Source organism: Cherax quadricarinatus, chromosome 15 (genome assembly GCF_038502225.1).
Source record: "Cherax quadricarinatus isolate ZL_2023a chromosome 15, ASM3850222v1, whole genome shotgun sequence".
Lineage (NCBI taxonomy): Eukaryota > Metazoa > Arthropoda > Malacostraca > Decapoda > Parastacidae > Cherax > Cherax quadricarinatus.
Window position 1 is genome coordinate 28,437,280 of NC_091306.1, and position 26,668 is coordinate 28,463,947.

The 26,668-nt window shown below is 39.7% G+C and overlaps 1 protein-coding gene across 1 annotated transcript in view; it reads left to right on the forward strand.

Annotated features, from left to right (window-relative positions):
• LOC128692174 (inactive hydroxysteroid dehydrogenase-like protein 1) overlaps window positions 1–26,668 on the forward strand; it is a 90,178-nt gene that overhangs the window by 1,054 nt on the left and 62,456 nt on the right. Inside the window, exon 2 of the mRNA XM_070085244.1 lies at window positions 15,192–15,314. Within this exon, the coding sequence (XP_069941345.1) occupies window positions 15,192–15,314 (123 nt within the window). The remainder of the gene's footprint in view (window positions 1–15,191; window positions 15,315–26,668) is intronic.

The following is a 26,668-nucleotide window of genomic DNA, read 5'->3' on the forward strand; positions in this document are numbered from 1 at the left end:
GTGTGGTTTAGCACTTCCTTTTGATTATAATAATAATGTACTTATATGTACCTTTACCTAAACACTTGCTTATGAATATTACAATCCTCCTCTTCATTGGTAACCTGAGTATCACTCAGTAAAGTAAAGCAACTCTTTGTCGATAACTTTAGTTTTCTCTTAAGAAACAGACTCAGCTAGCTAAAATGACATTAACAGTAAAGTGAGCTAAATAAAAAATTTAAAATTGTTATGACATTTAGGGTTTCCAGTCTTTAGGTATATTTCTTAAATACCAGATAACTCAGGATATGCTGTACACCAAGAGGTGTATGTCTACATACATGCACAGTTTACTTTAATCCCCATTTTAGGAATTAGTGTTCTTCACTATGTAGCTGATATGCTTTTACTTTATAATAAATTTAAAAATAATCCAATAACTGAATGGGCTTAGGGCTATCCAATAAAATAATAATTTCCTTACTCCTAGAATTTTCTAATTAGTTTTTGGTATATCTTCTTGGATACTTATATTATCTTCGACTCCGACTCCAGCCCAATATAATAAACATTTATACATGCAAGGGGATCGGATATCCAACAGGCGAGTGTGGAGGCAATTATTTTTTTCGAATGTACTTTAGAGCAAGCAAAGTAACATTTATGAAGGGATTCAGAGAAACCAGTTACAGTGGAACCTTGGTTTTTGTTTACCCTGGTTTTCGTCGAATTTGGTTTTCGACTACTTTCTTCATCAAAATATTGTCCCAGTTTTCGTTCATCACCTCGGTTTTCGTCTGCTGTACTGAACATGTCTGTCTGTCCGATCCCACACAAAGCATCCCACGCACACATTTCTGAGTCAGTCTGGCTTTTTGTCGAGTGAAAATTACTCTGTGCATTCATATGAAACATTTTGTAATACTCCATTGTTTTTTGTGCTTGTTTATTGAGTGCGACTGCTAAATAAGCCACCATGGGGCCAAAGAAAGTTCTGAGTGCCAGCCCTTTGATAAATAAGGCGAGAAACACGATAAAATTCAATGGTGGTAGAGGGTGGTAGTGATGGTGGTAGAGGGTGGTGGTGATGGTGGTAGAGGTTGGTAGTGATGGTGGTAGAGATACCCTCTCCTCCCTCTCCCTTCCTCACCGTCTTCCATACGCCACGCCGGGTCGCCATCTGGAGAAGACCCGGGCCGGAAGTACCGGCAAACCATAAATGAATGAATCCATACGCCAACAAGAGTCTTCAATAAAGGTAAAAGTGATTTAAATGTTCATTTATCCATTTCATTAGTGCTTTATATTTATTTCTCATTGTTTTTTGTATGTAAACTATAGTTATTCTCAAAATGTATTTTTTGTTAATATTTTGGGTGTCAGGAATGGATTAATTGGATTTACATAATTTCTTATGAGAAATATTGCTTCAGTTTTTGTCAGATTCTCTGGAACAAATTAAAGACAAAAACCCAAGTTCCACTGTAGCTGGACTTTAATCCTGAAGGTGAGAAGTACTGTGCTTGCACTATGAAGAAGTGATAAAGTTGGTAGAATTACCGACAATATGTAAAGTAAAAGGACACAAGTGCAACTAATGTGACATTTTATTGTGGCAACGTTTTGCTCTCCAGGAGCTTTATCAAGCCATTACAAACAATACATGGACACAGAGGGTATATAAAGGCTCAGCGTGAGGTGCAGTACTAGTGAGGTACCATTTCAATGTTCACTAGTGGTGGTGGTGGTAGTAGTAGTAGTGACAAAAGTAATACAATATGGTAGAGCAATTAATTTGTACATGAGTTAAAGGATATAAAAGCTATTACTTGGGTAACATAAAAATAGTTTGGACAAATATAGAGTGGTAAGAGGCAGCTTGTTTCAGTGTTCACTCTCTGTAATGTGCTTTGTGTAGTATAATAGGAGAGACTATGTGATGGCAGGGTTTACTGTTTTCAGGAGGATTCTTGCTAAGACTTCGGAGATGGTGAAGCTGCCGTTGTTTTGTTTAATTGTATTCGAAACGGCGATCAGTGCTGATTCAAGGCACTTGCGTCTGCGGAAATTAGTTTCTTTGATCACTAATTGGGCGTCTCTGAATTTCATGAGATGATTGGTGGAATTTCGGTGTTGTACACAGGCGTTGTTCAATTTATCGCTCCTATATGCGTAAATGTGTTCATTGAGGCGGGTGTCGAGGTTTCTTGCTGTTTCACCTACGTAAATCTTGTCACAGCCTCCACAGGGTATAGTGTAAACTCCTGCATTGACTGGTTCGTGGTGCTTGGATTTTGTCCTGGTTAGATCCTTTATTGAAGTGCTAGAAGCGATGGCGACTCTGGTGTTAGCTTGTGAAAGTACTTTTGAGACGTTCAGTGCAACCTGGCTGTTGGGAAGAATTATAACTTTGTTGGGAGTGGTGTTGATGCGTGGAGAATTAATGATCTGAAGAGCTCTTTTCTTGCAGTCTTTGATGGAAAAAAGAAGGAAAATGTAACTCTGTGAATGTTTGGTGAATGTATGTACATTCCTCGTCAAGAAACTCAGGACTACAAATTCAGTATGCTCTTATGAAAAACCCTATGATGATGCCTCTTTTGGTCTTGATATCTTGACTGGAATAGAAGTGTGTGAGATCATTTTTATTGGTGGGTTTCCGATAAACTTGAAATCTTAGGTTGTTGTCTACTTTGTGAATGAGGACGTCGAGGAAAGGTAGCTTGTCATTGGACTCTTCTTCTAGTGTAAACTGGATCGCCGGTTCAACTGCGTTGAGCCTTGCCTGAAGGTTCCGTACATCAAAACGTTTGGGAGTTATTACGAGGACGTCGTCCACGTAACGTAACCAAGTGATGCTTGAAGGGATGATGTTGGCGAAGTGTTTGGACTCTAGGTGTTCCATGTATAAGTTGGCTAGGACGGCACTGATGGGGGACCCCATTCCCATGCCGTAGGTTTGTTTGTAGAGCTTGTTATTGAAAGAAAAACAGTTGAAATTAACACAGAGTTCAATCAAGTCGACAAAATTTCCGGGAGGTAGAGGAAGATTAAGGTCCTGATTGAATTTACGTCGTAGAACCTCGATGGCTTTTTTGGTAGATACTTTCGTGAAGAGGGAAGTCACATCCAAACTGCTTAGTTTCTTGTTACGGATGGAGAGGTTACAGATGCGGTTGAGAAGGTCGCCTGAGTGTTTAAGATGAGAGGGGCTGATGGTCCCCAGAAGGCAGGAAAGATGTTTGGCAAGAACTCCGGCTAGTTTGTGTGGAGCACTGCCTATTCCTGACGTGATTGGTCTGAGAGGAATATTGTGTTTATGGGTCTTTGGTAAACCATACATGTGTGCTGGTTTAGGGTTGCTTGGTAACAAGTATAGAAGTTTCTTCCCTTCTCTAGTGCGTTTGAGTATTTGTCTGGTTTTGTATAGAAAATCTTTGGTGAGCATCTCCCACTGTTGAGTGCTGATGGGTTCGTATATAGATTGATCATTCAAAAAGTCCATCATTATCGTCACCACCGCCGACAAAGGAGGAGGAGTCATCATACTCAACACCAGTGACTACAACACGTGGACGACGTCCTCGTAATAACTCCCAAACGTTTTGATGTACGGAATCTTCAGGCAAGGCTCAACGCAGTTGAACCGGCGATCCAGTTTACACTAGAAGAAGAGTCCAATGACAAGCTACCTTTCCTCGACCTCCTCGTTCACAAAGTAGACAACAACCTAAGATTTCAAGTTTATTGGAAACCCACCAATAAAAATGATCTCACGCACTTCTATTCCAGTCAAGATATCAAGACCAAAAGAGGCATCAACATAGGGTTTTTCATAAGAGCATACCGAATTTGTAGTCCTGAGTTTCTTGACGAGGAATGTACATACATTCACCAAACATTCACAGAGTTACATTTTCCTTCTTTTTTCATCAAAGACTGCAAGAAAAGAGCTCTTCAGATCATTAATTCTCCATGCATCAACACCACTCCCAACAAAGTTATAATTCTTCCCAACAGCCAGGTTGCACTGAACGTCTCAAAAGTACTTTCACAAGCTAACACCAGAGTCGCCATTGCTTCTAGCACTTCAATAAAGGATCTAACCAGGACAAAATACAAGCACCACAAACCAGTCAATGCAGGAGTTTACACTATACCCTGTGGAGGCTGTGACAAGATTTACGTAGGTGAAACAGCAAGAAACCTCGACACCCGCCTCAATGAACACATTTACGCATGTAGGAGCGATAACTTGAACAATGCCTGTGTACAACACCGAAATTCTACCAATCATCTCATGAAATTCAGAGACGCCCAATTAGTGATCAAAGAAACTAATTTCCGCAGACGCAAGTGCCTCGAATCAGCACTGATCGCTGTTTCGAATACAATTAAACAAAACAATGGCAGCTTCGCCATCTCCGAAGTCTTAGCAAGAATCCTCCTGAAAACAGTAAACCCTGCCATCACATAGTCTCTCCTGTTATACTACACAAAGCACATTACAGAGAGTGAACACAAACAAGCTGCCTCTTACCACTCTATATTTGTCCAAACTATTTTTATGTTACCCAAGTACAGTTGACCCCCGCATACCGGACGCATTGCACAACGTACAATCCGCATACCGGACGCTTTGATCGCTAAAATTTTGCCTCGCATACCGCCCAAAAACCCGCTCACCGCCCTTCGTCCGAGACACGTCCAATGTGCGGCCTGAGCCAGCCTCATATGTTCCGCCGGTGGCATTGTTTACCAGCCAGCCTCCGCGGTAACATCCAAGCATACAATCGGAATATTTCGTATTATTACAGTGTTTTCGGTGCTTTATCTGGAAAATAAGTGACCATGGGCCCCAAGGAAGCTTCTAGTTCCAACCCTACAGCAATAAGGGTTAGAATTCCAATAGAGATGAAGAAAGAGATCATTGATAAGTATGAAAGTGGAGTGCGTATCGCCGACCTGGTCAGGTTGTACAAGAAACCCAAATCAACCATCTCTACTATTGTGGGCAACAGATAGGCAATCAAGGAAGCTGTTCTTGCCAAAGGTTTAACTGTGTTTTCGAAACAGAGATCGCAAGTGATGGAAGATGTTGAGAGACTCTTATTGGTGTGGATAAATGAAAAACAGCTAGCAGGAGATAGCGTTTCTCAAGCGATCATAAGCGAAAAGGCTAGGAAGTTGCATGAGGATTTAATTAAAAAAAGGCCTGCAACTAGTGATGATGTGAGTGAATTTAAGGCCAGCAAAGGTTGGTTTGAGAGATTTAAGAAGCGTAGTGGCATACATAGTGTGATAAGGCATGGTGAGGCTGCCAGTTCGGACCACAAAGCGGCTGAAAAATATGTGCAGGAATTCAAGGAGTGCATAGACAGTGAAGGACTGAAACCTGAACAAGTGTTTAATTGTGATGAAACAGGCCTGTTTTGGAAGAAAATGCCAAGCAGGACCTACATTACTCAGGAGGAAAAGGCACTCCCAGGACATAAGCCTATGAAAGACAGGCTTACTTTGTTGATGTGTTCCAATGCTACTGGTGATTGCAAAGTGAAGTCTTTATTAGTGTATCACTCTGAAACTCCCAGACCGTTCAGGCAAAAGAATGTCCTCAAGGAAAATTTGTGTGTGCTGTGGAGGGCAAACAGTAAGGCATGGGTCACTAGGGACTTTTTCTATGACTGGTTACACCATGCATTTGCCCCCAATGTGAAAGATTACCTAACTGAAAAGAAATTAGAACTTAAGTGCCTCCTGGTGTTAGACAATGCCCCTGGTCATCCTACAGACGTGGCAGAGCGACTTTATGGGGACATGAAATTCATTAAGGTGAAGTTTTTGCCTCCTAATACCACTCCTCTCCTGCAGCCCATGGACCAGCAGGTTATTGCAAACTTCAAAAAACTGTACACAAAAGCTCTGTTTGAAAGGTGCTTTGTAGTGACCTCAGAAACTCAACTGACTCTAAGAGACTTTTGGAGAGATCACTTTAATATCCTCAATTGTATAAACCTTATAGGTAAGGCTTGGGAGGGAGTGACTAAGAAGACCTTGAACTCTGCTTGGAAGAAACTGTGGCCAGAATGTGTAGACAAAAGGGATTTTGAAGGGGTTTGAGGCTAACCCTGAGAGGAGTATGCCAGTTGAGGAATCAATTGTGGCATTGGGGAAGTCCTTGGGGTTGGAGGTTAGTGGGGAGGATGTGGAAGAGTTGGTGGAGGAGGACAATGAAGAACTAACCACTGATGAGCTGATAGATCAACTTCAACAGCAAGAGGCCAGTCCTGAGGAAACTGGTTCAAAGGAGGGGAGAGAGAAATTGAAGGAATTGCCTACTACAAAGATTAAGGAAATCTGTGCAATGTGGCTGAAAGTGCAAACCTTTATGGATGAAAATCACCCTCACACAGCTATTGCAAGCCGTGCTGGTGACTATTACACTGACAATGTTGTGAAACACTTTAGGGAAGTCATAAAGGAACGAGAGGTACAGGCCACTATGGACAGATATGTTGTGCGAAAGAAGTCCAGTGACTCTGAAGCTGGTCCTAGTGGCATTAAAAGAAGAAGGGAAGTAACCCCAGAAAAGGACTCGACACCTCAAGTCTTAATGGAAGGGGATTCCCCTTCTAAACACTAACACTCTCTCTCCCCTCCTCCCATCCCATCAATCATCACCAGATCTTCAATAAAAGTAAGTGTCATGTAATTGTGCATGCCTTTTTCAGTTTGTGTGTATTAAAATTAACATTTCATGTGGTAAAATTTTTTCTTTTCATACTTTTGGGTGTCTTGCACGGATTAATTTGATTTCCATTATTTCTTATGGGGAAAATTCATTCGCATACCGAACATTTCGCATAACAGCCAGCCCTCTTGCACGGATTAAGGTCGCTATGCGGGGGTCCACTGTAATAGCTTTTATATCCTTTTACTCATGTACGAATTAATTGCTCTACCATATTGTATTACTTTTGTCACTACTACTACTGCTACTACTACTACTACTACTACTACCACCACCACTAGTGAACATCGAAATGGTACCTCACTAGTATTGCACCTCACGCTGAGCCTTTATATACCCTCTGTGTCCATGTATTGTTTGTAATGGCTTGATAAAGCTCCTGGAGAGCGAAACATTGGCACAATAAAATGTCACATTAATTGCACTTGTGTCCTTTTACTTTACATATGAAGAAGTGGTGGGGATATTGCTGTTTGGAGGGGCATCGGAGCCTCTGGTGAGACAGTGATGGAGTGAGTAATGGTGAGTGTTTCTTCTTTTTTGGGTCGCCCTACGCAGTGGAAATAATTCACTTTGTCTGACTTTTTTTGGGGTTAACCTAGATAATCTACATATATGCTCCTGTGTATGATAATCTTTCTTTCAACAAACTGGCTATATTCCACCGAGGCAGGGTGGCCCAAAAAGAAAAACAAAAGTTTCTCTTATTAACTTTAATAATGTATACAGGAGAAGGGGTTACTAGCCCCTTGCTCCCGGCATTTTGGTTGCCTCTTACGACACGCAAGGCTTACGGAGGAAGAATTCTGTTCCACTTCCCCATGGAGATACAGTGGACCCTCGGCTAACGATTTTAATCCGTTCCAGAGAGCTTGTAATTAACCGATTTTATTGTTAACCGAATTAATTTTCCCCATAAGAAATAATGGAAATCCAATTAATCCGTTCCAGACACCTAAAAGCATTAAATTTTGTTTTTTTTCACATGAAATATACAATTTCCTACACAGAAAACAATGATACATGAAGAATAAATACTACATGCAGAATAAATACTACTTGAAGAATAAATGACACTTACCTTTATTGAAGATTTAGTGATGAGTGATGAGATGGGAGGAGGGGAGATGGAGGTGTATTATTGTTTGGAAAGGGAATCCCCTTCCATAAGGACTTTAGGTACCAAGTCCTTTTCTGGGGTTACTTCCTTTCTTTTTTTAATGCCATCTGTCCATAGAGCTCTGTATCTGGTGTTCCTTTAAGATTTTCCTAAAATGGGCCACAACATTGTCATTGTAAAAGTCACCAGCATGGCTTGCGATAGCTGTGTCAGGGTGATGTTCTTCCATAATGGCTTGCGCCTTTGTCAACCTTGTACAAATGTCCTTAATTGTTGAAGAAGGCAACTTCCTCCATCTCTCTCTCCCCTCCCCTGAAGCAATTTCCTCAGTTGTGGTCTCTTGCTGTTGCAGATGCTCTTGCAGCTCATCTGTGGTTAGTTCTTCATCGTTCTCCACCAGCTCTTCCACATCCTCCCCACTAACCTCCAACCCCTTGGACTTTCACAATGACAAAATAGATTCCACAACTGGTATAGGCTCCTCAGGGTTAGCCCCAAACCCTTGGAAATCCCTCTCTTGTACACATTGTCGCCACAATTTCCTCCAAGCAGAGTTCAAAGTCCTGCAAGTCACCCCCTCCCAAGCCTTACCTATAAGGTTTATGCAACTGAGGATACTAAGATGATATTTCCTAAACTCTCTCATGATCAATTCAGCATCTGAGGTCACTTCAAAACACTGCTTTGGTGTACAGTTTTTTGAAATTTGAAATGACCTGCTGGTCCATTGGCTGGAGGAGAGGAGTAGTATTAGGGGGCAAGAACTTCACTTTGATGAGGCTCAACTCCCCCGCAATTCGCTCTGGCAAGTCTGGAGGATGAGCAGGAGCATTGTCTAATACCAGGAGGGACTTGAGGTCCAGTTTATTTTCCAGGAGGGAATTTTTCACAGTGGGGCCAAACACATGATAGACCCAGTCATAGAAAATGTCCCTAGTGACCCATGCCTTACTGTTTGCCCTCCACTTAACACACACATTAGCCTTGACAACACTGTTTTTCTTGAACACGCTGGGAGTTTCAGAGTGATACACAAGTAGAGGCTTCACTTTGCAATCCCCACTAGCATTACTACAAAACATGAGTTAGCCTGTCTTTCATAGGCTTGTGTCTTGGCAGTCCTTTTTCCTCCTGTGTAATGTAGGTCCTGTTTGGCATTTTCTTCCAAAACAGTTTTGTTTCATCACAATTAAACACTTGTTGGGGTTTTAATTTTTCAGTGTCTATGCCTTAAATTCACTAACATCACCACTAGTTCCAGGCATTTTTTTAATTAAATCGTCATGCAGCTCCCTTGCCTTTACACATATGATTGACTGTGAAACACTATCTCCTGATAATTGTTTGTTGTTGATCCACATCAATAACAGTCTCTCCACATCTTCGAGTATTTGCAATATCTGTTTTGTAAGCATACTTGCACCTTTTGCAACAACAGCTTCCTTGATTGCCTTTCTGTTGGCCAAGATAGTAGCAATGGTTGATTGGGGTTTTGGTGTACAACCGGGCCAGCTCGGAGCCACACACTCCACTTTCATACTTTGCAATTATCTCTTTCTTCAGTTTGATTGTACATGTCACTCTTTACCACAGGGTAGCACTAGAAGCTTTCTTGGGGCCCATGGTGGCTTATTTAGCAGTTAAAAGCACTAAAAACAATGGAATAGTACAAAATGTATCGAATGTATGTGTGGAACCATCTGCAGTGGCTTGTAAACAGTGGCACACTAGCTGAAGGCAGGGCAGCTGAGGTGCACTCAGGCCGGACGGCCAGACGGACACGTTCAGGATGATTGTCCTTAACTGGATTTTTCATTGTTGGCTGAGCCAATATTTTTACGCTAAAACGCATCACTATCTGATTTTGTCGCTAGCCAATGTCATCATTAGCCGAGGTTCCACTGTAAGAGGAAATAAACAAGAACAAGAACTAGTGAGAAAATAGAAAAAGTGCCCAGAGGGGTGTGTATATACATGTATATGCTTGTACATGCAAGTGTAGTGTTACCTAAGTGAAAGTAGAAGTAGCAAGACTTACCTGAAATCTTGCATGTCTGAAACAGAAAAAAACACACCAGCAATCCTACCATCATGTAAAACAATTACAGTGGTCCCTCGATAGTCGTCCTTTTTGGAAATTGTCGTTTTATTTTCATCCAAACATTGGCTCGCAAATGGTCGGTTGACTCACTAATCGTCGTTCGTCCTGGACGCGTACTCACGGCTCTGAGCCACGTCGGCCTCCCTTCCCAGCCAGTGTGCCATTGTTTACCAGTAAGCGATGGTCCCCTCACTTGTTCATACGAAATATTTCATAATATTCCATTCATTTTAGTGCTTGCAAGTGCTAAATAAGCTACCATGGCTCCAAAGAAAACTCCTAGTGCCAAGCATTTGGTAAAGAAGGTGAGAAATACAATTGAATTTAAGAAAAAGATCATTGAACAATATGAAAGCCTTATAGGTAAGGCTTGGGAGGAAGTGACTACCAGGACTTTGAACTCTGCTTGGAGAAAATTGTGACCAGATTGTGTCCACAAGAGGGATTTTGAAGGGTTTGTGGCTGACCCTGATGAGCCTATGTCAGTTGTGAACTCTATTGTGGCATTGGGGAGTTTCATGGGGTTGGATGTGAGTTTGGAGGATGTGGAAGAGTTGGTGGAGGACCACAACAAAACTAACCAATGAGGAGCTGCAGGAGCTTCAGCAGGAACAGCAACAGATTGCAGCTCAGAATCTTGCTGCAGAGGAGGAGGAAGAGATGGAAGAATTTCTGAAGAAAGCACCTTTCTTCAGAAATGTGGGGTAGGATGAAAAGATTTATGGAGAAACATCACTCTGAGAAGGATGTTGCAAGCCATATCGGCAACTTGTACAGTGACAGAGTCTTGGCCCATTTTAGGGAAGTTTTAAAGAGATACCAGAAACAGAGCTCTCTGGACACTTTTTTTGCGAGACATTCAAATTCAAAGTTTATTCTCTATAAGGATTACAATGCTGAGTTTACAGAATTTGGTTATTGTGTGGTTTACATGTAGTAAAATAATAATTACAGAGTGTACCACTAGAACACCTAGCATGGCTAGGCATTTCGGGCAGACTTAGATTAAATCTTAAGTTTAAAATATTACAAAATTATGAGGTAAGTTGGTATTATGGCTAAGTGACTAAATACTAGTTTGTGAGTTTAGCAATGTGAATGCTTTTGTTTTGGCACTATACATAGTTTCAGTATTGGAGTATCACAGGACAACTTATGACTAGTTAAGATTCATTATTTTGAGATTGAGATTGATATTTGTTTATGGTCAAATGGGTGAGTGAGTGTAAGTGTTAACCACCAGGTGGTATTTGTGTAATTATTTGACAGGGTGTATCAGGGAGATAAGATGTTTTCTGATGGTAGTTTTGAAGGTGATGAATGTGTCTGCAGTTTTAGCATTTTCAGGTAGGGTGTTCCAGATTTTAGGGCCTTTGACATACATTGAATTTTTGTAAAGGTTTAGTCGGGCACGGGGAATGTCATAGAGATGTTTGTGTCTGGTGTTGTGCCATTGGGTTCTGTCACAAATATCAAGAAAGCATTTTAGGTTAAGGTTAATATTGGAATTTAAGGTCCTGTAGATGTAGATTGCACAGTAGTAAGTGTGGATGTACTGAACAGGGAGTAAGTTTAGATGTATGAAGAGTGGGGGGGGAGGGTGTGTTGCCAGGGATGGGATTTAGTGATTATTCTTACTGCAGCTTTTTGTTGGGTTATTATTGGCTTTAGGTGTGTTGCTGCAGTTGAACCCCAAGCACAGATAGCATAGGTGAGGTATGGATATATAAGTGAATGGTATAGTGTGAGAAGGGCAGTTTGCGGCACATAGTATCGTATCTTGGAGAGGATCCCAACCGTTTTGGATACTTTTTTGGTTATGTGTTGGATATGGGTGCTGAAGTTCAGGTTGTTGTCGAGGTATAGGCCTAGGAATTTGCCCTCATTATGCCTGGCAATTAGAGTGTTGTCGATCTTAATGTTAATTTGCTCATCTCCTGCTCTGCTACCAAACATAATGTAGTAGGTTTTGTCAGTGTTAAGCGTAAGTTTATTGGCTGTCATTCAAGTCGATATTTTGATCAGCTCCTCATTAACAATGGTGTTGAGGGTGGCAAGATTAGGGTGAGAGATGACATAAGTCGTGTCGTCAGCAAAGAGTATGGGGTTCAGGTGTTGAGATACGTTTGGAAGATCATTGATGTATATGAAGAAGAGCAGGGGACCAAGGACACTTCCCTGTGGAACTCCAGTATCAAGTGGCTGTGTTGTTGATGCTGTGTCTTTAATGGTGACATACTGATACCTATTAGTAAGGTAAGATTTGAAATATGCAAGTGCATGGCCTCTTATACCATAATGGTCAAGTTTGTGGAGTAGGATGCCATGGTCTACTGTGTCAAAAGCTTTTCTTAGGTCAATAAAAATTCTTAGTGGATGTTCATTACTCCGGTGACTCTCAAGCTGGTCCTAGTGGCATTAAGAAACAGAGAAGAGAAGTAACCCCAGAAAAGGACTTGGTACCTGAGGTGTTGATGGAAGGGGATTCCCCTTCCAAACAGTAACTAATCCAATCTCTCTCCTCCTCCAGTCTTCCATACACCAATAAAGGTAAGTGTCATGCTGTTAATGTTTCATTCATCATGTCCTATTGTATTGTTTATGTACTACATCTATATTTCATGTAAAAAAATTTTTTGTTTTAATACTTCTGGGTGTCAGGAACGAATTAATTGTATTTACATTATTTCTTAAGTGGAAAATTGATTTGAAAATCGTCTATTTCGATAATCATCGCATTTCCAGGAACAGATTAACGATGATAAATGAGGGACCACTGTACAGGCTTCCGTTTTACACTCGCTTGGCAAGACTGTAGTACCTCTCTGGGCAATTGCTGCCTACCAACCTACTTCCCAAGCATGATAATCTATGTAACTATTTGTGTACCTGTACCTGAATAAACTTATTAACTGATATACCTCAGTAGGAGTTGGCCTGTGTGTTACAAAAAATGCAAAAACAGGCAGTATATGCTAATAGTGCAGTCCTTTCAAGGGAAATTTTTGATGCTGGTGAGGGACCCCTGATCAAGGAATTCACCCTACTCTCGCCTACCTTGGATTGGACCTGTTTGCTTCCCATTTCCTTAAGTGCTGTAATACCAATTCGTTTAGTTCTTTCCCTAGCCTGTTGGCTAAAGCAAAGCTCTCGCTTCACATGGCGAGGGTCTGGGTTTGATTCCCAGTCGGGGTAGAAACATTGGACGTTTCTTTACACCTGTTGTCTATGTTCATCCATCAGTAAAATGGGTGTGTGGGTTTTAGTCAACTGGTGTGGGTCGCATCTTGGAACACTGACCTATTTTGCCCAAATTGCTCAGCATAACAAGGGTCTTTCTATTTAGTAGAACGTATGTCATTGATGTCAGCTTGGTCTGTATACCATGTACATGTATCTGTAGTAAATAAAGATATAATTATTATTCTTTCTTCTTCTTTCAACACACCGGCCGTATCCCACCAAGGCGGGGTGGCCCAAAAGGAAAAACGAAAGTTTCTCCTTTTACATTTAGTAATATGTACAGAAGAGGTTACTAGCCATTTGCTCCCGGCATTTTAGTCGCCTCTTACAACACGCATTGCTTACGGAGGAAGAATTCTGTTCCACTTCCCCATGGAGATAAGAGGAAATAAACAAGAATAAGAACTAGAAAGAAAATAGAAGAAAACCCAAAGGGGTGTGTATATATGTGCTTGTACATGTATGTGTAGTGTGACCTAAGTGTAAGTAGAAGTAGCAAGACATACCTGAAATCTTGCATGTTCATGAGACAGAAAAAAGGACACCAGCAATCCTACCATCATGTAAAACAATTACAGGCTTTCGTTTTACACTCACTTGGCGGGACTGTAGTACCTCCCTGGGCAGTTGCTGTCTACCAACCTACTACCTAGGATAATTATTATTATTTATTATTATCATTATTATTATTTATTATTATTATTATTATTATTTTTTTTTTTTTTTTATTATCACACCGGCCGATTCCCACCAAGGCAGGGTGGCCCGAAAAAGAAAAACTTTCACCATCATTCACTCCATCACTGTCTTGCCAGAAGGGTGCTTTACACTACAGTTTTTAAACTGCAACATTAACACCCCTCCTTCAGAGTGCAGGCACTGTACTTCCCATCTCCAGGACTCAAGTCCGGCCTGCCGGTTTCCCTGAATCCCTTCATAAATGTTACTTTGCTCACACTCCAACAGCACGTCAAGTATTAAAAACCATTTGTCTCCATTCACTCCTATCAAACACGCTCACGCATGCCTGCTGGAAGTCCAAGCCCCTCGCACACAAAACCTCCTTTACCCCCTCCCTCCAACCCTTCCTAGGCCGACCCCTACCCCGCCTTCCTTCCACTACAGACTGATACACTCTTGAAGTCATTCTGTTTCGCTCCATTCTCTCTACATGTCCGAACCACCTCAACAACCCTTCCTCAGCCCTCTGGACAACAGTTTTGGTAATCCCGCACCTCCTCCTAACTTCCAAACTACGAATTCTCTGCATTATATTCACACCACACATTGCCCTCAGACATGACATCTCCACTGCCTCCAGCCTTCTCCTCGCTGCAACATTCATCACCCACGCTTCACACCCATATAAGAGCGTTGGTAAAACTATACTCTCATACATTCCCCTCTTTGCCTCCAAGGACAAAGTTCTTTGTCTCCACAGACTCCTAAGTGCACCACTCACTCTTTTTCCCTCATCAATTCTATGATTCACCTCATCTTTCATAGACCCATCTGCTGACACGTCCACTCCCAAATATCTGAATACGTTCACCTCCTCCATACTCTCTCCCTCCAATCTGATATTCAATCTTTCATCACCTAATCTTTTTGTTATCCTCATAACCTTACTCTTTCCTGTATTCACCTTTAATTTTCTTCTTTTGCACACCCTATTATTATTATTATTATTATTACTACAGTGGACCCCCGGTTAGAGATAATTTTTCACTCCAGAAGTATGTTCAGGTGCCAGTACTGACCGAATTTGTTCCCATAAGGAATATTGTGAAGTAGATTAGTCCATTTCAGACCCCCAAACATACATGTACAAACTCACTTACATAAATACACTTACATAATTGGTCGCATTTGGAGGTGATCGTTATGCGGGGGTCCACTGTATTATGTTTTCATTCTCGTCATATAGATTTAGATTATGTACCTCATAGGTAAAATGTTTTATTTTTGCTACTTATTCATTTTAATGATTGCAGTTGTGACTGGCTGCACAGATGGTATTGGAAAAGAATATGCTAAGCAACTGGCGAAGAGAGGCATGAATATTGTTCTCGTCTCACGAACCCAAGACAAACTCGATAAAGTGTCTTCAGAAATTGGTAAATTGAAGTTCATTGTGTGTATGCTTTTTGAGGTATTATAAGAATTATATTTTATCAGTATACACTATTCTGTTAATTTTAACCACTGTCAGTATTCTTTGCTAGACATGAACTTAGAGTACCCTATGTGTGTGTGTTTCCCCCCCCCCCCTTTTTTTTTTTTAATATAAATTAGTTTTACTCTTAGTTCAGATTGTTCGAAATGCTGTATTTTGGGCTTTGTGTAAATATATTTTTTATTAGTGCTTGAAGAAGAAAAATGTGTTTTGGGGAAAGTGTTACCAGTGAGGTGCTGCAAGGATCTCTACCAGCCCCTGTAATGTTTTTAATTTATATTAATGACTTAACAGAAGTAATATATAAATTTCGATTTTTTTTTTCAGTTAATGCAAAAATCTTTTGCAAAATAATGAAAATGGTTAGTTTTGAAAGATGACTGATAAATTGAACAAATGGACCAATAGATGAATGTTGGAATTTAGTGTGTGGGTAAATGCTATTCAATGATGATCATTCATAATGATAACTTTACTTCTACAAAGTATGGTTTACAAATGATTCAGAAAAAGGTGACATTATTGACATACTGTACTTTATAGAAAGACCCTGTTTATAACTACTGTACTGACTGGATTTTTTTTTTTTCCAAGAACGATTTGTTGGAAGTTTGGGAAGGTTTTTACAGATATTGGTCAAATAGAGATACTAATCTAAATTTCAGTATTATTGCAGAGGACAAACTGAAGGTCCAAAGAATGCATAGCATCTTGGGCAAAACTTAGCCTGTACTATGTTTAGCAGGGTGAGTAGTACTAGTTACTTAAATTACAATACAAAATATAATTGAGTTAAATTACAAGGCAAAATATGATGAGGCAAAATATTTTTAGTACCTCATTAATTCTGTATATTTTGCCACTTTATTAATTAGAATAACTACTTTGTTTTTATTTCTTTAGAGTAGAAATGGCATATCATGATGATGATTTATTGGTGTAAAGTGCAGTAATGTATAAGATTTATCCATCCCTCCCAAGGAATACAGGTCTCCCTCAACATTCGCGAGGGTTAGGGGATCAAGAGCCTCGTGAATGTTGAAAAACCGTGAATGTTTGGTGCCCCAATATATTGTAGGGAAATATAATACAATGCTGCTTCCTTAACTTGCCCAACCATGAACAATCATAAAATACATGAAAACATCGTAAATTGTACTAAAACATACGTTATGCCTTAATAACATGTATGTTATTAAATACCACTGCCTCCACCACTGTGAGTCCCTACTACCCTCCCTCCGACCCCCCACAACTGGCAGCCAGCCCTCCCACGACTGTGTGGTGAGTGTTTTGTTTGTTCATTATTTGCTATTAAACTACAGTATAAATAATGTAAACCCATTCATGACTGCATATTAGAATGGTTATTCGGACAGGTATTGAACGGTGACATCATGTGTTGACTCTTGAACACAGCAAAGAATCAAACATTTCTGCTACTGCTAATAATAATAATAATAATAATAATAATAATAATAATATAATAATAATAATATAATAATAATAATATAATAATATAATAAATAGCTCTTGTTCTTTTTTATTTCTTCTATTGTCCATGGGGAAGTGGAAAAGAATCTTTCCTCCGTAAGCCATGCGTGTCGTATGAGGCGACTAAAATGCCGGGAGCAATGGGCTAGTAACCCCTTCTCCTGTATACAATTACTAAAAAAGAGAAGAAGAAAAACTTTATAAAACTGGGTTGCTTAAATGTGCGTGGATGTAGTGCGGATGACAAGAAACAGATGATTGCTGATGTTATGAATGAAAAGAAGTTGGATGTCCTGGCCCTAAGCGAAACAAAGCTGAAGGGGGTAGGAGAGTTTCAGTGGGGGGAAATAAATGGGATTAAATCTGGAGTATCTGAGAGAGTTAGAGCAAAGGAAGGGGTAGCAGTAATGTTAAATGATCAGTTATGGAAGGAGAAAAGAGAATATGAATGTGTAAATTCAAGAATTATGTGGATTAAAGTAAAGGTTGGATGCGAGAAGTGGGTCATAATAAGCGTGTATGCACCTGGAGAAGAGAGGAATGCAGAGGAGAGAGAGAGATTTTGGGAGATGTTAAGTGAATGTATAGGAGCCTTTGAACCAAGTGAGAGAGTAATTGTGGTAGGGGACTTGAATGCTAAAGTAGGAGAAACTTTTAGAGAGGGTGTGGTAGGTAAGTTTGGGGTGCCAGGTGTAAATGATAATGGGAGCCCTTTGATTGAACTTTGTATAGAAAGGGGTTTAGTTATAGGTAATACATATTTTAAGAAAAAGAGGATAAATAAGTATACACGATATGATGTAGGGCGAAATGACAGTAGTTTGTTGGATTATGTATTGGTAGATAAAAGACTGTTGAGTAGACTTCAGGATGTACATGTTTATAGAGGGGCCACAGATATATCAGATCACTTTCTAGTTGTAGCTACACTGAGAGTAAAAGGTAGATGGGATACAAGGAGAATAGAAGCATCAGGGAAGAGAGAGGTGAAGGTTTATAAACTAAAAGAGGAGGCAGTTAGGGTAAGATATAAACAGCTATTGGAGGATAGATGGGCTAATGAGAGCATAGGCAATGGGGTCGAAGAGGTATGGGGTAGGTTTAAAAATGTAGTGTTAGAGTGTTCAGCAGAAGTTTGTGGTTACAGGAAAGTGGGTGTAGGAGGGAAGAGGAGCGATTGGTGGAATGATGATGTAAAGAGAGTAGTAAGGGAGAAAAAGTTAGCATATGAGAAGTTTTTACAAAGTAGAAGTGATGCAAGGAGGGAAGAGTATATGGAGAAAAAGAGAGAAGTTAAGAGAGTGGTGAAGCAATGTAAAAAGAGAGCAAATGAGAGAGTGGGTGAGATGTTATCAACAAATTTTGTTGAAAATAAGAAAAAGTTTTGGAGTGAGATTAACAAGTTAAGAAAGCCTAGAGAACAAATGGATTTGTCAGTTAAAAATAGGAGAGGAGAGTTATTAAATGGAGAGTTAGAGGTATTGGGAAGATGGAAGGAATATTTTGAGGAATTGTTAAATGTTGATGAAGATAGGGAAGCTGTGATTTCGTGTATAGGGCAAGGAGGAATAACATCTTGTAGGAGTGAGGAAGAGCCAGTTGTGAGTGTGGGGGAAGTTCGTGAGGCAGTAGGTAAAATGAAAGGGGGTAAGGCAGCCGGGATTGATGGGATAAAGATAGAAATGTTAAAAGCAGGTGGGGATATAGTTTTGGAGTGGTTGGTGCAATTATTTAATAAATGTATGGAAGAGGGTAAGGTACCTAGGGATTGGCAGAGAGCATGCATAGTTCCTTTGTATAAAGGCAAAGGGGATAAAAGAGAGTGCAAAAATTATAGGGGGATAAGTCTGTTGAGTGTACCTGGTAAAGTGTATGGTAGAGTTATAATTGAAAGAATTAAGAGTAAGACGGAGAATAGGATAGCAGATGAACAAGGAGGCTTTAGGAAAGGTAGGGGGTGTGTGGACCAGGTGTTTACAGTGAAACATATAAGTGAACAGTATTTAGATAAGGCTAAAGAGGTCTTTGTGGCATTTATGGATTTGGAAAAGGCGTATGACAGGGTGGATAGGGGGGCAATGTGGCAGATGTTGCAAGTGTATGGTGTAGGAGGTAGGTTACTGAAAGCAGTGAAGAGTTTTTACGAGGATAGTGAGGCTCAAGTTAGAGTATGTAGGAAAGAGGGAAATTTTTTCCCAGTAAAAGTAGGCCTTAGACAAGGATGTGTGATGTCACCGTGGTTGTTTAATATATTTATAGATGGGGTTGTAAGAGAAGTAAATGCGAGGGTCTTGGCAAGAGGCGTGGAGTTAAAAGATAAAGAATCACACACAAAGTGGGAGTTGTCACAGCTGCTCTTTGCTGATGACACTGTGCTCTTGGGAGATTCTGAAGAGAAGTTGCAGAGATTGGTGGATGAATTTGGTAGGGTGTGCAAAAGAAGAAAATTAAAGGTGAATACAGGAAAGAGTAAGGTTATGAGGATAACAAAAAGATTAGGTGATGAAAGATTGAATATCAGATTGGAAGGAGAGAGTATGGAGGAGGTGAACGTATTCAGATATTTGGGAGTGGACGTGTCAGCGGATGGGTCTATGAAAGATGAGGTGAATCATAGAATTGATGAGGGAAAAAGAGTGAGTGGTGCACTTAGGAGTCTGTGGAGACAAAGAACTTTGTCCTTGGAGGCAAAGAGGGGAATGTATGAGAGTATAGTTTTACCAACGCTCTTATATGGGTGTGAAGCGTGGGTGATGAATGTTGCAGCGAGGAGAAGGCTGGAGGCAGTGGAGATGTCATGTCTGAGGGCAATGTGTGGTGTGAATATAATGCAGAGAATTCGTAGTTTGGAAGTTAGGAGGAGGTGCGGGATTACCAAAACTGTTGTCCAGAGGGCTGAGGAAGGGTTGTTGAGGTGGTTCGGACATGTAGAGAGAATGGAGCGAAACAGAATGACTTCAAGAGTGTATCAGTCTGTAGTGGAAGGAAGGCGGGGTAGGGGTCGGCCTAGGAAGGGTTGGAGGGAGGGGGTAAAGGAGGTTTTGTGTGCGAGGGGCTTGGACTTCCAGCAGGCATGCGTGAGCGTGTTTGATAGGAGTGAATGGAGACAAATGGTTTTTAATACTTGACGTGCTGTTGGAGTGTGAGCAAAGTAACATTTATGAAGGGATTCAGGGAAACCGGCAGGCCGGACTTGAGTCCTGGAGATGGGAAGTACAGTGCCTGCACTCTGAAGGAGGGGTGTTAATGTTGCAGTTTAAAAACTGTAGTGTAAAGCACCCTTCTGGCAAGACAGTGATGGAGTGAATGATGGTGAAAGTTTTTCTTTTTCGGGCCACCCTGCCTTGGTGGGAATCGGCCGGTGTGATAATAAAAATAAAATAAAAAAATAATAATAATATAATAATAATATAATAATAATATAATAATAATAATAATAATAAATACGATAGAATTGAAGAAGGAAATTGTACAAAAATACGAGGGTTGAAGCAGTGGTGAAGGAAGTGGTTGACGTATCGTCAGTGTGACTTTGTTTATGCTGGAGTGAGTATTAGTCTCCGTGCTCTTCCAAACATTTCACAATAATTCATTGTGTTTGGTGCTTGTAGATTGAGTGTGACTGGAGTGGTTGAGGCAGTGGTAGAGGCACTGCCTCTATAACTGCCTCTATAACTGCCTCTAACACTGCCTCTATAACTGCCTCTACCACTGCCTCTACCACTGCCTCTACCACTGCCTCTACCACTGCCTCTACCACTGCCTCTACCACTGCCTCTACCACTGCCTCTATCACTGCCTCTATCACTGCCTCTATCACTGCCTCTATCACTGCCTCTATCACTGCCTCTACCACTGCCTCTACCACTGCCTCTACCACTGCCTCTACCACTGCCTCTACCACTGCCTCTATCACTGCCTCTACCACAGCCTCTATTACTGCCTCTACCACTGCCTCTACCACTGCCTCTACCACTGCCTCTACCACTGCCTCTATCACTGCCTCTACCACAGCCTCTATTACTGCCTCTACCACTGCCTCTATCACTGCCTCTACCACTGCCTCAACCACTCCAGTCACACTCAATCTACAAGCACCAAATACATTGAATTATTGTGAAATGTTTGGAAGAGCATGGAGACTAATACTCACTCCAGCATAAACAAAGTCACACTAACGATGTGTCAACCACTTCCTTCACCACTGCTTCAACCCTCGTATTTTTGTACAATTTCCTTCTTCAATTCTATCGTATTTATTATTATTATTATTATTATTATTATTATTATTATTATTATTATTATTATTATTATTATTATTATTATTATTATTATTATTATTATTATTATTATTATTATTATTATTATTATTATTATTATTATTATTATTATTAGCAATAGCAGAAATGTTTGATTCTTTGCTGTGTTCAAGAGTAAACACATGATGTCACTGTCCAATACCTGTCTGAATAGCCATTCTAATATGCAGTCATGGATGGGTTTACATTATTTATACTGTAGTTTAACCCTTTGACTGTTTTCGACATATAAATACGTCTTACAAGCCAATGTTTCTGACGTATATATACTCAATAATTCTAGCGGCTTCAAATCAAGCGGGAGAAAGCTGGTAGGCCCACATTTGAGAGAATGGGTCTGTGTGGTCAGTGTGCACCACATAAAAAAAATCCTGCAGCACACATTGCGTAATGAGAAAAAAAAAACTGATCGTTTTTTTTGAATAAAACGCCGACTTTGAGGTGTATTTTCGTATAGTATTTATCATTGTATTCGCATTTTCATGGTCTTACGTGATAAAATGGAAAACATATTACGGAAATAGAGATGATTTTCATTACTTTGACGATGAAAACGACCTTGAAACTGAGCTCAAAGCAGCAGAAATGTTCGATTTTTACCAGTGTTCAGGAGTAAATAAATCACACCACACGTCCAATACACGTCAACTGGGGAGTCTAATATTCTTTCACTAGTGCACTGATATTATTTATACCATTTTTACAATAATGCAGTAGTCTGCATAACAGTAAATTTTGTATTTTTTTGAATGAATAAAAAATCAAAATAGAAAGCAACAATAATATAAGAGGGGCCTAGAGATGTGACTAATGAACAGAGCATATGTTATTTTAGTGCCACGAATGTCTACCTTGTTTATTCTGGACCCTGTTTTGAAATTGGCATCTTTTTTAGTTTGCGTGAAATTGGCCAAATTGCCAATTTCTGACCACCATATTGGGTAGTCCAAATTAGTAAATGGGAGGTTTCTTGTACTCATCTGATAGATAAAATGGAGTTCTAAAGAAATAGCTATGAGTTTGGTCAACTGGAAGAATGGAATTGGCTGAAAATAGGGCTCAAAGTCGGCGAAATCGCCGATACGCATATGTCGCCGAGACCGCTAACTTCGCGGGAGCATAATTCCATGAGTTTTCGACCAAATTTCGAACTTTTGGTGTCATTACCATCGGGAAAAGATTCTCTATCATTTCATAAGAAAAAATATTTTTTTTTTTTTTTTTTCAAAAATTGAGCGACATAGAATGACAGTTTCAGAAAGGGGCCTGAAACAGTCAAAGGGTTAATAGCAAATAATGAACAAACAAAACACTCACCACACAGTGGTGGGAGGGCTGGCTGCCAGTTGTTGGGGTCGGAGGGAGGGTAGTAAGGACTCGTGGCGGTAAACTTAAATATGATTTGGAGTTTGGGAATTTGGCGGTTGGGAATTCGCGAATGTGTGAAGCCCGCGAAAGTTGAAAACGCGAATGTTGAGGGAGACCTGTACAGTGGAATCTTAACTTAAGAGTGTCCCAATGTATGAGTTTTTTTGAGATGCAAGCCGTCCCTGGGTCGATTTTTTGCTCTGAGTTACGAGCCAACATTTGAGTTACTAGCCAGCTCCCCCTGCTACCCCATCAACACAAAACATGGACACCTCACTTGTTTATCTATGATTTCATGCTTTAATTCCATGGAAATCATCCTCATTTTTCTTCTCAGCATTGTCCTTTACACTTACTTTCTTAGGACCCATGCTTAGAAAAATGAAATTTGGTTAAATGACTTGTCAAAAATGTAAGCAAAGCATGAGAGAACTGCTCCCACAGTGAGGTAAACAGTGCACTGAGTTGGCGGCATTCATTATTATTATAATTATTATTATTAATTATTATTATTATTAATTTAGGTAACTTAAGCTCAGATCCAATTCTCCAGATCAAGAGCCACTCACCAGTGTCAAGGTTCCTTGATGCTGGGGAGAGGCTCTTGATCTAGGGAGTTGGATATGTGCTCCACTTACCTAAATTAATAATGATAATAATTATAATAATAATAATGATAAAGCTTCAGTTCCCTAAATTAATAATAATAATAATAATAATAATACGTATGTAATAACAATTCAGAATGCTGCCACTAGTTGGCACAGTTGATGCCAAAACATCTGGTAAGCAGTACATATGTCTACATCGCCATAGGAGTTCTCTCGTGCTTGCTTGCATTTTTTTTTTTAGTCATTTGGCCAAATTTCTTTTTTCTAACCATGGTTCCTAAGAAAATAAGTGCAAAGAACAGTGCTGAGAAGAAAAAGCTGATGATTTCCATGGACTTAGCCAGGCAATACCAGCTTAGTACATCTATGTTGTGTAGATACTAACCCTTTCAGGGTCCAAGGCCCAAATCTGGAGTCACGCACCAGTGTCCAAGAATTTTCAAAAAAAAAATTTGTTATTTTTTCTTATGAAATCGTAGAGAATCTTTTTGTGAAGGTAATAAAACAAAAAGTACGAAATTTGGTGGAAAATTGACGAAATTATGCTCTCGCGAATTTTGATGTGTCAGCGATATTTACGAATCGGCGATTTTGCCGACTTTGACTCCCATTTTAGGCCAATTACATTATTCCAGTCAACCAAATTCTTAGCTATTTCACTAGTATTACTTCTATTCTATCGATTGAGCACAAGAAATCGCCAAGTCAACTGTTTCAACTACAAAATAAAGTGATCGGAAATTGTTAATTTGGCCAATTTAACACAAGTTCAAAATATTCCAATTTCAAAATAGGGTCCAGAATGAACAATGTAGGCATTCCTGGCACTAAACTAACATTTCCTCTGTTCATTAGTTATGTTTTGAGGCTTTACAAATAAATTCCATTTTGATTTTTTATTCACATAATGAATTTTTATTCACACCAAAAAATAGAAGATTTACTGTTATGCAATACTGTAATAATTGTATAAATATCATCACCATATTTGTGAATGTATATTAGACCCACCAGCTGATGTGTATTAGACGTGTGAGGTCGTTTGTTTACTCTTGAATATCGGCAAAAATTTAACATTTCTGCTACTTTGAGCTCAGTTTCAAGCCATTTCCAGTGCTAAAACCAATCAAAATCATCTCTATTTCTGTAATATGTCTTCCATTCTATCAAATGAGACCAAGAAATCGCAAATACAACTATAAAAAACATACGAAAGAACACTGCAAAGTTGCTGTTTTAATTGAAAAATCATGATTTCATTTTTTTTCTCTCATTATACACAGTGTGCTGCAGGATCTGTTTTATGTGGTGCACACATACCACATAGATGTATTCTCTCATATCTAGGCCCAAATGTACCACTCACAGTTTATCAGAGTGAGCTGAGCTCATGGCGTAGATCTACGGTTTGGACCCTGAACGTAAAGCCGTAGATCTACGGGACGGACCCTGAAAGGGCTAAAGCTATATCAGTTATGTTCAGTGATTAAACAAAACAAATTGTATCGGTTAATAGTATTTCTTACCTTGAATTGTGGGTAATGGTGTTTGTGGATGATCGTGAAGAGAGAAGATATGCATGGTGTGGCCTTACTTGGCTGAGGTGGATGGTTGTTGGTTGTCAGCTGTCGGCAGAAGTGGATGGTAGAGGTTCTGGTACCAAAGTTGATGGTTGTATTGAAGTGTGCATAAATTCTGTAATGGACCTCTGGGCCCTTTTACCCTGCAGTACTTTATACAGCTGACAGTAAAGCATCATCAGCTGGTCTAGACTCCATTTCAAAGCACTGCTTCTAGATTTGTCATGGTCCTCTTCAGTGAAAAAGTCTACAACTTCACTAATAATATGGAACTGCTCATGTAACTACTGTAATGTTAACTGTTTTTCTTCAGGTTCTTTTTCATCTTTTGTTATGTGGCTCCCTTGTATCTGTACATCGAGGTCTGCCAACATTTCCTCTGGACTCCTGTCTTCTTCATCATCAATAATCATCAATAATCATCATCAATAATCATCAATAATCATCATCAGTAATCATCATCAATAATCATCATCATCAATAATCATCATCAATAATCATCAATAATCATCATCAATAATCATCATCAATAATCATCATCAGTAATCATCATCAATAATCATCATCAGTAATCATCATCAATGATCATCATCATCATCATCATCATCATCAATCAATCATCATCTTCAGAGCTCATTCACATCATCATTCATATCTTTAAAACCATCACCTGCTAATCTCCTTGCCAGTTGAACAATTTCCTGATCCTGACTCTCAAGCAAGGGAAAACCATTGAAAGAATTAACTACAGAAGGCCATAACTTTCCCCAGCCTGCATTTAATGTTGATTGGGGCACTTCATTCCATGCACTTCTAGCATAGCTGATGGCATCTGCAATATTAAATTTATTCCAGAAGCCAGGTTGGAGTCAGTCCATTGATTCAACTAGTTTTTCCATAATTTTTTTTTTTTTTTGTGTGTAGTTACACTTGAATGATTTAATAACTCCCCAATCCAGTGGTTGTATAAACCCTTTCAGGGTTGGTGCTGTACTAGTACGGCTTGCACACCAGGGTTGGTGCCGTACTAGTACACATAAATTCTAGTGCCTTCAAATCTAGCGAGAGAAAGCTGGTAGGCCTACATATGAAAGAATGGGTCTGTGGTCAGTGTGTGCAGTATAAAAAAAATCCTGCAGCACACGGTGCATAATGAGAGAAAAAAAACTCTGACCGTGTTTTTGGTTTAAAACAGAGACTGTAGTGTATTTTCGTATGCTATTTATGGTTGTATTCTAGTTTTCCTGGTCTCATTTTATACAATGGAAGACATATTATGGAAATTGAGATGATTTTGATTGGTTTCACAATGAAAAGTATCTTAAAATTGAGCTCAAAGTAGTAGAAATGTTCGATTTTTGCCAAAGTTCAAAAGTAAACAGATCATGCCATGCATCCAATACACATCTACTGGTGAGTCTGATATTCTTTCACAAGTGCGCTGATATTATTTATACCATTTCTACACCATTTCTACACTAATGCAGTAGTCCTCATAACAGTAAATCCTCTATTTTTTGTGAGAATAAAAATTCAAAGTGGAAAGCAAAAGAAATGTAACAGGGGCCTGGGGACGAGATTAATGAACAGAGGAGATGTTATTTTAGTGCCAGGAATGTCTGTCTTGTTTTTTCTGGACCCTATTTGGAAATTGGCATCATTTGAAATTTGTGAGAAATTGGCAGAATTGCCAATTTCTGACCACTTTATTGGATAGTTGACATCGGTAAATGGGTGATTTCTTGTACTCATTCGATAGAAAAAATGGAGTTCTAGCGAAATAGTTATGATTTTTGTCGACTGGCACATTGGAATTGGCTGAAAATAGGGCTCAGTGGGCGAAATCACCGATGCTTAAACATCGTCGAGACCGCTAACTTCGTGAGAGCGTAATTCCGTAAGTTTTCCATAAAATTTCATACT